Source organism: Carcharodon carcharias, chromosome 14 (genome assembly GCF_017639515.1).
Source record: "Carcharodon carcharias isolate sCarCar2 chromosome 14, sCarCar2.pri, whole genome shotgun sequence".
NCBI classification, from domain to species: Eukaryota; Metazoa; Chordata; class Chondrichthyes; order Lamniformes; family Lamnidae; genus Carcharodon; species Carcharodon carcharias.
This window is the reverse complement of record NC_054480.1, coordinates 10,505,584-10,518,483: the sequence shown is the minus strand read 5'-3', so window position 1 is coordinate 10,518,483 and position 12,900 is coordinate 10,505,584. Positions and strand designations below refer to the sequence as shown.

Below are 12,900 nucleotides of genomic sequence, written 5' to 3'. Positions count from 1 at the left end.
GAAGGAAGGTCATTGATGAAGCAGCTGAAAATGGTTGGGCCGTGGACACTATCCTGAGGAACTCCTGCAGTGATGTCCTGGAGCTGAGAGGACTGACCTCCAACAACCACAACCATCTTCCTTTGTGCTAGGTATGACTCCACCCAGCGCAGAGTTTCCCCCCTGATTCCCATTGGCTCCAGTTTTGCTTGGGCTCCTTAATGCCATACTCTGTCAAATGCAGCCTTGATGTCAAGGGCAGTCATTTTCACCTCACCTCAGGAGTTCAGCTCTTTTGTCCATGTATAAACCAAGGTTGTAATGAGGTCAGTAGCTGAGTGTCCCTGGCAGAACACAAACTGGGCACCAGTGAACAGGTTATCGCTAAGCAAGTGCTGCTTGATAGCACTGTTGATGTCCCCATCCATTACTTTACTGATGATCGAGAGTAGACTGATGGGGCGTTAATTGGCTGGGTTGGATTTGTTCTTTTTGGGTACAGGACATACCTGGGCAATTTTCCATGTAGCCGAGTAGATGCCAGTGTTGTAGCTGTACTGGAACAGCTTGACTAGGGGCGCAACAAGTTCTGGAGCACAAGTCTTCAGTACTATTGCTGGAATATTGTCAGGGCCCATAGCCGTTGCAGTATCCAGTGCCTTCAGCCGTTTCTTGATATCACCTGGTCTTCTGGAGGAGGCCGAGATGGATCATCCACTCAGCATTTCTGACTGAAAAATACTTCAGCCTTATCTTTTGCACTGCTGTGCTGGGCTCCCCTATCATTGAGGATGGGGATATTTGTGGAGCCTCCTCCTCCAGTGATTTGTTTAACTGTCCACCACCATTTACAACTGGATGTGGCAGGACTGCAGAGCTTAGATCTGATCCGTTGGTTGTGGAATTGCTTAGCTCTGTCTATCACTTGCTGTTTATGCTGTTTGGCACGCAAGTAGCCCTGTGTTACAGCTTCACCAGGTTGACACCTCATTTTTAGGTGTGCCTGGTGCTGCTCCTGGCATGCTCTCCTGCACTCTTCATTGAACCAGGATTGATCCTAAATACTAAGAAATATTTTCCAGGGCATCTGATACAGGAGGATTGTGCTGATAATGCTGGTTAGCACTAAGTAATCAATATACAACGTGCTACAGCACACAGAAGGCCGGTAATTAGCCAGCATACTCATGGATTGCCAGTTATAATAATCCTAATAGAGATTTTTTTTCATTTATTATCATAGTCCCAAAAACTTGACCACTCAGGCCCAAAATATAGAAGAAATCACTACTAGTTATTTCAGCATAGCTCAGGTATATTAGGACTGAGGTTTTGGGACTGTGGATGAAATCCAAACTGCTGTATGAACTTAACTGGTCCCTGGTGCTCTGTTTTTCAACCTGAATTCTAATTTATGGTTTTTAATAAAAAGGACAAAGAGATTTTCAAACATGTTCGGTAAAAATAATAAATTAGAGTCAATTAATAGAAATAATTCAATAAACAATGAAAAAATGTGGACTACACATCTTTCAAGAATTCTAATAAAAGGTCATTGAACTGACAGTTTCTCTCTTCACAGATGCTGCCGTACCTGGTTGAGTATTTCCATTATTTTTTTGCTTTTATTTCAGATTTCCAGCATATTTTATTTATGGTTTCAGTATCTGTTGAGTTAAACATTTGAATAGGTATGACAGGATCAGAGTCTGAGGTGAAGTGTGCAGTATGATATCAATAGATTTTTGCTAGTTCAGGGTATCAAGGGACATGGATCAAAGATGGGTAAATATAATTGAGGTAGAGATCAGCCAGGATCTAACTGAATGACAGAATGTGTGTGTGTGGGTGTGTGTGTGTGTGTGTGTGTGGAGGAGGGGATGGTGGATGGTCTACTCCTGTTCCTATTTTTCTATGTTTCTATTTTAATCATTCCTTGATTTGGTAAGTAGGATTTTTTAAAAATCAATGTCAACACTTCTATCTTTATCAACTGGACTTAGATGAATCAGCCGCTCCCTGCTGCATTGCTGTTCTTATCACTTGACAATACTGTGGGCTCCAACTGATGATGAAGAGCAGTGCAGCTTAGAGAAAGGTAAAAGGCAGAAAGAGAGAACTGGTTAATTAAAGCCTAGTCATGCCTAATTATTTATTTTACAGACAAAACCCAGAATTCGTAGAGGAAGAGCCATTTACAATTGTACAGCAGATCATGCTGATGAACTTACATTCATGGAAGGAGAGGTGATAGTAGTTATTGGAGAGGAAGATCAGGAGTGGTGGGTATGTATCTATCTAATGATCTATGATTATGCTACCACACGGAGGCATTCATCAACCCTCAGCCTGTTTGGTGCCGATGCTTTCTTTACTTTGTTGCACTTATTACTTTGCACGAAAATGAATAATAATTCCTTTCTCACCCCCTTCATTGATTTGCAATGCAGAAGACAGAAAATAGTCACTCAGGTGAAATCAGAATGAGTAGTTCCATAGCATCCCTAATGTTTTAAATCATTTTTGTTTTGAATGCTATTTGAGAGACATGCATTATTTAAAGCTCAGTGCAGATGAAGTAAGTGACCTCTGAGCTGGTAATGTGATTTCCACAGGGCCAAGGTTGGTGCCCCACGTTAAACATTAAGATTTTAGTGGATAATAGGGATCAGAGCAGTTATATGGTGCATGCAAATTGGTGCCCGGTCTGTTGTCTAAACTAAATATCAATAGCACAATCCTCCAAGATATCAAAGTTTTCTTTCCCTTCATTCCCAGGCACAAGGGTCACTTGGCAACATAGAACTAAACCTTATATTTGCTCATAATTACCATCAGGAGTAGAATTATTTTGCAGGAAACGTGGAGTGCTGTGGCTGGAAATGGGCTGCATCCGAGACAAAAGAAAATGCATGTTCAGTATTGCAGTGTCCTTCACTTTGCTATAATTACTTATAATTCTAGCTGCTGTGAATGATAAAGGAATCATATGGAGCATGAATTTATCTTTACTATCATAGATATGTCAATATAGCTCAGTTTATAGCTACACTGAATCACAATTGTAGGTACATGTGCCACAACAAGAGTTGAATATGTAATCAAGGCTGATAGTCAACTGCGGTACTGAGAGTGCTTCATTGCCAGAAGAGATATTCTTTGTTTAATACTGAAGTTCATCTGCCATTTCAGATGAAAGTTGACATTCCCATGCTAATTCAAAGAACGGCAGGAAATTTTCTTAGTGTATTGATCAAAATTCCTCTCAACCAGTGTCATTAAACAAAGATTAACTGGTCATTCCATTCATTGCTGCTTATGGCATGTTGCTAGTGAAGAGTGACTGCCACGTAATTCTGAGATGTTGTGGGAAGTTATTTGATGTGATGAGGCAATAGAAATACTGTGAACAAACCAATCAGCATATAATTAGCAAAAAAAATCTTATTAGACAGATTCATAGATTAGAAACAGATTAGTGACCTGGAAAATTTGCTGTCAAACCAGTTTTATGAATTAGCTAAAGCAGTAAAATCTATGATTAATTTTGACTGTATTCATAACTGTTATCCACTTGATACCAATCATATAACAAAATGCCTCAGAGTACTCTACAGGTGGAATAGTGAACATCTTGCAAGAAGTGAGGCAGAAGTTAAGGAAATTTTCGAGAGGCTTTTAAAGAAAGGGAGGAAGATAACAAAATGAAGATGTAGAGGGAGAGTCTTCCAGAGTGCAATGATGTGATAGCCAAAAACGGTATGGGGCAGAGAGCACAAAGGATATAGTAATCTATAATTAGATGAGTGAAGGGAACTGGTGCTAAAATAAGAAAAAGGTTCACAGTTATATAGTGCTTTTCATGTCCCTGGTGCTTTGTAGATATTGTCATAGCAAGATTCCACAAAAAAAAGCAATGAGATGTATGACCAATTCATCTTCTTTGGTTGTGTTAGTGGCAGAAATCTTGACCAGAAAGCCTTAAAAGTTCTCTGATATTCTTCAGAAAAATTGCAATGGGATCTTTTACATCCATTTTAGCAGGCAGATGGGACCATAATGAATAACAAAAAACAATAGGTGTAATTTTTAACTTTGTCTCAAAGCCCTATTAAGGTTTGGGCCTCAGCTGAAATTAAGTGGCAAGTGCAATTGGCAAATGGCTCCCCAGGTGCAGCATGCCACAGAAGGCCAGAAATCAGCTGTCTTCTGCACAGCCAGCAGGTCAGGCCTAGTGGTAGGAAGATGTGATCTGGATTGGGGTGCAAAGATGAGGATAGACTAGCAGAAGGATGAGGATAGACTTGCTGTAATTTTGTTCCTCACGGGCCCCACACAAATCCACTCTCCCCTAAAAAAAACCCCAAGCTGTTTTGGAAGCAGCTTCTGTGTGTCTTTTAGATTGCTCCAAACCTGGTACAAACGACCTATTGTACACAGTGGCATGCTCTTCACATTTGTACATGATAATTGGTAATTATGAACCTACAACTGAAGTTGCATATTTATGTGAACTCCTTCCTGCTTTGAGCAGAATTGCAGTGTGTTCATTTAAAGGCCTGTCTGAAAATTGAATTAGTCATGAAGTCATTACGGTACAGAGAGCCTTTTGATGAATTAGTCGGGCGTTTGGCAGTTAAGGGATGTCCAAAGTGTCCACCTGGTTTTCCTCTATTGATTGCCTTTTTTTGTCAAGAAAACGGTAGGCAAAAATTGTCCCCAGCATCTCTAACAATGCAGCACTCATTCTGATCTGCATTCAAGTAGTGTGCTCAAGTCCTGGTGTGGGCTTTGAACCCACGACATTCTGACTTAGAGATGAGAGTACTGAACTAAGCTGACACAATGTTGAGGATTTTTAATTAGCTAAATCCTTTGAAATAATGACAGACCTTGCATATTACATTGCACTGTTTCAATAATGGAAACAGTGGGCATTCTCAACTTTCTCCAACTCGACTTGATTTAAATGACTGTTCATTTTTTTTTCTCTTCTGGTAGAATGGCTACATAGATGGACAGCCACACAGAAAAGGTCTTTTCCCTGCATCTTTTATCCAGCTACAAACAAGCTAACAGATCCCAGCCTTCAGCCTGGGCAATTAAAGATAAGACCAATGTCATTCGCTTCTTCTGAATCATTTACTCCTTGGAGTTCGAAGCGTCTATCAATTTTACTGAAAGTCAGTCGTCATTTGAAAGTCATCTCTAATGACCATGAACAGCGAGCCAGTCCTTCTAATGCAACAGCCCTTCCGAGGGGAGAAGTTATACTGGTACATTGGCCAGTTCGATGAAACCCTAATTGGTGGGTCATCTTCAGGAAAGACCTAGATTGCTGTTTTAAGGCAGGTTGCTGTTTAATTAGTACGGCGCTAAGTGTATGCCTTACTGTACTTTGCTAATGTCTGTTGGTATATAAAAAGATTATTTCTTTCCAACAAGTAAAATTATTCAGTTATACATGTTTAAGAATTTGAAATGGTCATCAAATGCCATTGTTTTGAATTAGCCATATAAATATATATAATATATATATAAATATATATATTTGATATATATATGTTATATATGAAAAAACCTAGTGTTAGAAGTGGTTGTGCTCGAAGAGGTCAACACATGACCACATTGACTGGTGTCAAGCGTCTAATGAGGAGAAAGGAGCATCTCTCCTTTATGTCGCTGCTTTCTTTGCTGTCACTTCCAAATAATTCTCTTGAGCAAGCAGAAATTATGACAATCCGTGATGGGAAATAGCCTCCAGGTGACAGGGGAGAAAAAATGTGAGAAAAATTATGGAAAAGTTTATGTATTTTTATTTTTAAAGATGGCATGTAATAATTTAAAAATGCTAACTGTTAATAAAAATGAATTCCTATACTGTATTTAAAATATGATAGACTTTGGATTATCAAACTTAGTTTGGATTTGTGTTTACCATGCAGTAAATGTGCTTAAATGGATGACTGAGATTCAGAATATAGATCAAGATTAAAATTAAAAACATTTCCTCTACCCTCCCCTGACCCCCTTCCAAATGTATACCAGGAAGGAGGGGATATATTATGTTGATTGGTCGTTGCTTATAGTTGTGAATGGCTGCACAGATTTGTATGGGCTGAATTTATACAAGTGAACTACCTCTTTGGAGTGTGAAATGAAAACAAAGCACTGGAAACATTCAGCAGGTCTGGCAACATCTATGGAGAGAGAATCAGAGTTAACGTTTCGAGTCAAAGAAAGTCAATGAGTCATATTGGACTCGAAACATTAATTCTGATTCTCTCTCCAATGATGCAGCCAAACTTGCTGAGTTTTCCCAGCGCTTCCTGTTTTTATTTCAGATTTCCAGCATCCGCAGTATTTTGCTTATATCTTTGGAGCGTGAACTGCTTTTCCTTTTGAAATTAAGTCTCAGTAACAGAATTCAGGAATGCAGCAGCACCATCTAGAGTTTGAACAAAGCAATTGTGAAGGTGACGTGCACACTGCAACCACTTTGTGCAAAAAATGGTGCTGCACATGCGATAAATGATTAATTGGGCAGTAAGTATACTACTGGATTTGCATAAAGTGTAAATTGTGACTACGCTATCACTGGTCCCCTCCCTTCCTCCTGCATGGTCATCATTAAAAAAAATACAATTTTGTTAATGGCAAACGTGTTATTAAACAAATAAAACCAAACCATCAAATCATCATATTCACTGCCAGGTTAACTGGTAACAGTATTAGTCCCAACTGTGGATTTGTTCAATTTTAATTCACTGTCAATCTGATCTGAAAAGAAAAATGAAGATGTTGATCCTGCACGCAGCCACTATTGAACTTGAAATGAAGCCACCTCAGCATTCCAGAGAGAGCTCTGAATGAAACCTGGATTCATTCTAGCTTGTAACCACATAAGCAAACTGTTGATGCCTTAGATGATTTTATTCCTAATGACTCCTCCTATCCCTCCCCAACACCTCCACATGAAATGACTGTCACACATACTGCCACTGTGTGGGTATAATGATGAGATCTGCAATCACTTGATTTGTACAAATAAGGCTATGTATTTCTGATTAAATATAGAAACCAAACAGAGTCAAGATAAAATGACTGGATCAATGCAATCTGATTATTTTTTTTTATTATTATGTTAAATGAAACAGAGTTTCAGAATTCTGATTCCTATTCCTGGCTACTGTACTGAATATTCTTTCTCTTGTGTCTTTTAAAGGTGAACGTCACCTTAATAATCATTGCGAATAAATTGAAAGCTCAGTTAATTACTTAATCATTATGTCGAGTTTTATCATTTGGGTTTTCTTCTATTTTTGTGTTTGCAGAAAACGCAGCTTTTCATGATAGGGCTGTGTCTCTGATAATCAAAAAGACATTTGTTGTGATATTTTACATTATTGGTTACATAGGCTGCTCAGGCACTCCTACCTGTTCAAAATACAGAATCACCAGGTTATCAGGTTAAAACAGAAGTCAAATTTATTTATAACATTTATAATCACTCACAAGCAAAGAACATACACAAATTATTTGCAATACAATGTTTAACTTGCATACTACTTTCAAATGTTTCCAAATATAAAATAATGGTGTCCAAAACCATAGAATCTTTTTCAGAATCATTGTACTGAATCTTTCAAAATATAACTTGGACATCTTTTCAACCCTGGAACCCCATCTCAAAGCCCCATCTGGAAGCAAATTGTTGAAGTTAGGGAGCTACGGAACGAGGACAGTCATCTTCAATTAGATTCTGTTTTGCTCTTTCTCCTACATCAGACTCAGGTCAGGGTAATTGCACCCTTCTTGACATAATCTGAATCCTCCTATATTTCCAGCTTCTGACCTCGTCTACATATTGCCCCTCAGTAACATCAACACTAGTTTTTTGGTGGGGGAGTGTTGGGGAAGCACCAATTTCATGGTGCTGTGTCCTGTGCTCGTATGCACCTTGAAGTGTGTCCAACGCCATATTGGTCCAGGCGATATCTAGGAGTTTCTTTCCTAGCTCTCTTGCCCCCGCCAAACAGTTCCCCCAGCTACTCCCACAAAACTGTCAACCACCCAAATTCCCTTAATGGCTGCCATATTATTTGATCTTGTTAACAGTTCCCTGTCTTCAAGTATTGTACTACTTCCTTCAAATCTGCCACCATATCCACACCATAACTGAGTTTGCCTATTTCCACCTCTGATCATCACCTGACTCCATCCCTTCCTCAGCAGCTGCTGAAGCCCTCGTCAATGCCTTTGTAACTTATAGATCTGGCTTGTCCAATGCCTTTGTCCCCACCGCCCCAAACTCTGTAACCTCCCCTATCTGTACAACCCTCCATGATTTCTGTGCACCTCTAATTTTAGCTCCTTGAGCTTTCCTGATTTAAATCCTGCTACTATTGGTGACTGCCTTAAGGAGTTAAGGCCCTAAGCTTTGGAATTTCCTCCCTAAGCTACATAAATACAAGCTGTTGTTGTTTCTGCTGATGTGTTTTGAATGGGCACTGAGCCAGTGCAGAGTCAGGAAAATTAAGCTGTGGTGTTGAATAGTCCCTCACAAGATCTCAGCCTCCTTGCATCTGCCAATGGCACAGCCACCCCCTTTCACCATTGAGGATGGAAATAGAAATTACAAGTGGTTTTAAAAACTGGGGAGCTGCAAATTGCATTTTCAGAACAGCATTTGCATGTATTTTTGGGGGTACATAGAGCTTGCTACTATGATTCTTTTTTATCTCTATCACTAATCATATCCCCAAAAATTGCCCATCCTCCCTAACCATCTTCAAACAGGTTCATCTATCATAGGTTTCAAATAAGTCTGTTCTGGTGAGTTTTGTATGGTAGCTACAAACACAGCATATAGCACACCACAAAGAATCTTCACACATTGACTCACATTTTACACAATTGATAGGTTCATGCTTCTGCAGATGGTATTGTGTGAGAGGATTGCACATTGTCATCATGTTTGTGATGTCTGGAGTGGCACCATGCCTGAATCCATGAAGACCTTGTGCAACAATTGTTGTTAAGATAAAAATATTCATGATAATCTGTTCAACCACAGATGTTGCATCATTTGTTGCTTCAGTGTCCAAAACACTAAATATCAGTGAGTGTGCTTAATGGCATAAAAACTATCTGGTTTAAATTGATTGCATAAATCACACTCCAGTTTTATTTATCTAGAAAAGAAGGTGAGGATGTTATTTATAGAAAAATTGAAAAAGTGTAGATTAATAATAGAGTTATAATTCCAAAATAGACCATGATTTGGGAAACATTGATGGCTAAAAGGAGGATTTTTATTTGTTGTTGGTTGGTTCAGTTTGTTGTTATTCCAACAAGGAATGAAGGATTGCTTTACCCGCTTCATGGTGAAGAAGAGAAGCAGGTTGATAACCATAATGCAGGGGAGTATTTGAAAAAGAGTGATCACAATATAATTGGAAAGAGTGTAAGAACAGAAAGTGAAAGATAAGGACAAAGATACTTGATTAGGAAAATGCAAGCAAGATAAAAACAGATCACAGAATTACACAGTGCAGAAGAGGCCCTTCAGCCCACTGAGTCTGCACTGACACGTGAGAAACATTTGACCTACCTACTTAATCCCATTTACCAGCACTTGGCCCATAGCCCTGAATGTTATGACGTGCCAAGTGCTCATCCAGGTACATTTTAAAGGATGTGAGGCAACCCGCCTCCACCACCCACCCAGGCAGTGCCTTCCAGACTGTCACCACCCTCTGGGTAAAAAAGTTTTTCCTCACATCCCCCTTAAACCTCCTGCCCCTCACCTTGAACTTATGTCCCCTTGTGACTGACCCTTCAACTAAGGGGACCAGCTGCTCCCTTTCCACCCTGATCATGCCCCTCATAATCTTGTACACCTCGATCAGGTTGCCCCTCAGTCTTCTCTGCTCCTAAGAAAACAACCCAAGTCTATCCAACCTCTCCTCATAACTTAAATGTTTCATCCCAGGCAACATTCTGGTGAATCTCCTCTGCACCACCACCAGTGCAATCACATCCTTCCTATAATGTGGTGACCAGAACTGCACGCAGTACTCCAGCTGTGGCCTCACCAAGGTTCTGTACAATTCCAACATGACCTCCCTACTTTTGTAATCTACACCTCAATTGATAAAGATAAGTGTCCCATATACCTTTTTCACCACCCCACTAACATGCCCCTCCGCCTTCAGAGATCTATGGGCTTACACGCCAAAGTCCCTTTATTCCTCAGAACTTCCTAGTGTCGTGCCATTCATTGAATACTTCCTTGTCAATATTAATTGGCAAATAGAACCGTAGGTTAAAAGGGGGAATATAAAACAGGAAATCAAAAGGATACATGTTAAATAATTTCCTGTAAGCAAAATAGGAAGTATTTTGAATATTGAAGGTCGGAGATTGGATCAATTTTGGGGAAAAAAAACAATTATTTCCGAATTACAAGGCAGACAAAAAATGTAAGAGGCAGGACAAAGATAAAGGGTTTAGAGGAAAGGATTAGAAAGGATAAGAAAGCAAATGAAATCAAACTAAGGATAAAAAAACTTAAGAGTAATACAAAAGTTTTCCAGAGATATAGAGCTGGATTGTATGCAGCCCATCACAGCGGGAACCATGGTGGCTAGGCCCTCCTAATCATAGGAGAGACCTCACGTCAGTCTCCCAGTGGCAGGAGAACCTCCCCTGATTAAGTTGGAGAGTGGAAGTGGATGATGCAGGATTCCCAGCTGATGGCAGCGGGATGTAAATTAGATTCTGTGTCTGATCAGGAGACCTGGGATCAGGAAGGGGATAGCAGCTGAAAACCATCTCTCTGGCCTTTACTACAAACACCCTTCACCCCAAGTCCTGCAACACCCATCCCACCCTCACTCACCTTTGGTTTGGGATCCCATGGTGTTCCTGGGCCTCTATTGGGTGCAGTGCCAACAGCAACTGTTGCTTCCATTGATTGGCAGGTGGGACTTCTGTCACCGGAGACCTCAATCACGAGGAAAGCCCAAAGGTGGCCACTTAAGTGCCTGAAGGGCAATGGATTCCATTTGACCTCCCTACATAATTGACAAGGGTTCCCCACTGATTTTCCAATCAGTGAGTGAGACCCCCACCAGCCGCACAAAATCCAGCCCTTCAGCTTCCTTTCTTAACCCAGAAGCAGACACAGTAATCCTTCCTCCATTGTTCCAATGGCAACAAATTGACTGAGTATTGAACAAATATTTCCAGCAGTATTCCCATGTTCCCATCTATATCTGAAATATGGTTAATGTATAACTCTTTAATTTTATTTTGATATTTACTGGGATGGGTTTTGTGAGCAAGACAGGAAGGAGGGGTTTCCCACATTCTGTGCAGTTTTAACATCACAGTGTACAGTTTTTATTTCCCGCAAGTTCATTGCGAGGAAGCCCACCTGACTGATAGACTTTGCTTGCTGTCAGGTGGGCAATACTCAGGGGGCTGCAGGCTTAGATCAAGTAGGAAGCCTACAGCTGAGTGGGGGTTGTGGATTGGTAGGGAGGGATTTGATATACAGCCCCGGTGGGTGTCCAATTGTGCTTCTCCTGGCCCACAAGCAGTGCTGTAAAGGCACTCACCTTTGCCACGAAGCAGCCCTGCCTCCCTTTAGCCGCTGGTTGGTTTCCCACCTATACTAAAGCAAAATGGGTGTGTTGGGGTGAGGTTTGAGGTTTTTTTAGATTTTCACATCCCACCTGACCCAAATCTACCCTTTTTTTGGAGGTTAAACCTCCTCCCGTAGAAACAGGTCATTTGACCAAAGTAGTTGCAAGTATGCTCCAAAATGTGACAACCCCCTTCTCCCACCAAGTAGGTCAATAAAATAGAAAAGTATTTTTGTCAGTAATAGAGTGCTCAATCTAGCCTGTCAAGAGATGAATGCAAGAGTTCCATGGTGGACCTTCCTTGAATTAGCTTAGGAGCCATTAGACTGAAACTGAGTTTTTGCAGAGATACATTTTATCATTTCTGTGAAGTGATAGGAATTTGAGGAACCGTGCTGTGGAAGCTGTATTTTATTTATTCATATATTTCATGTAAAGTAAACCAGTTTGGTGGTTTACAATTGAGTTTCATCTCCCTTAATGTGCTTTTCTGCCTGACTTCAATACAAAAAGGATAATGCACATGACAGGAGATTGCAGGTGCCAGAATCCACACTAAAGCTTCTTCCTGGTCTCAGAGTTTCTGGGTCATAGTAGATATTAGGCAGCGAATATTTACTCCATATTGTAAAGGACACAATATCTGTTGAGAGGAGTGGCAGCTAATGCTAAATGTGAACAGGATCCAAGCTGCTTGGTGAAGCTGAAGCCAAGACACAGAGCTTTCCTTTACTGAGAGAGTTTATTGACTTGTTCAGTCTCACAGCCCTCCTCCAATTCAATCCAGTGTCCTAGCTGTCCCCTATTTATATTTGTTCAAAAACACATAGAAACAGAGGACAGCTGGGACACTGGGTTCTCTTAAACTTAGCAATGTAATTGACATTAACAATCCTTAGCAATGTAATTGATAGGACAGTGGGTGGTATTCTCCACTTCTGCCAGCATCAGGCATCATGGTGAGTGATGGCACTAAATTTGATGTAATGGAAAAAGCCAGTTTCCTGCCAGTGGGAAATTAGGTTGGAATTTTGTTCTCTCAACTTTGATGCTAGGTTAAAGGCAGGTCACGTTTCCTACTGATTTATGTTGGGAACCAACATCTCATGAATGCTCATTAAAGGTCAACTCACCAGAATTACATTCCCCCTCCAAATTAATGCCCCATCAGTGGATGATTAGAACAGGCTGTTTCCCGACAGGAAAGTGGAGCTGAGACCACAACAGATCGGCCATATCTTATTGAATGGTGAAGCAGGCTAGAAGGGCC

General features: G+C 40.4%; 2 protein-coding genes across 3 annotated transcripts in view; both read left to right on the top strand.

Moving 5' to 3' along the window:
* unm_sa1614 (un-named sa1614) overlaps positions 1–6,224 on the top strand; it is a 258,244-nt gene extending 252,020 nt beyond the window's left edge. For both annotated transcript variants that reach the window (XM_041204808.1, XM_041204807.1), the window contains exons 27-28: positions 2,143–2,265; positions 4,981–6,224. In XM_041204808.1, the coding sequence (XP_041060742.1) occupies positions 2,143–2,265; positions 4,981–5,055 (198 nt within the window). In that variant the 3' untranslated portion in view covers positions 5,056–6,224. The remainder of the gene's footprint in view (positions 1–2,142; positions 2,266–4,980) is intronic.
* The window catches only part of LOC121287014 (zinc finger protein 341-like), a 173,541-nt gene continuing 165,837 nt past the window's right edge, over positions 5,197–12,900 (top strand). The window contains exons 1-4 of the mRNA XM_041204433.1: positions 5,197–5,287; positions 7,314–7,448; positions 7,827–7,879; positions 9,317–9,445. Coding sequence (XP_041060367.1) covers positions 5,197–5,287; positions 7,314–7,448; positions 7,827–7,879; positions 9,317–9,445 — 408 coding nt within the window. The remainder of the gene's footprint in view (positions 5,288–7,313; positions 7,449–7,826; positions 7,880–9,316; positions 9,446–12,900) is intronic.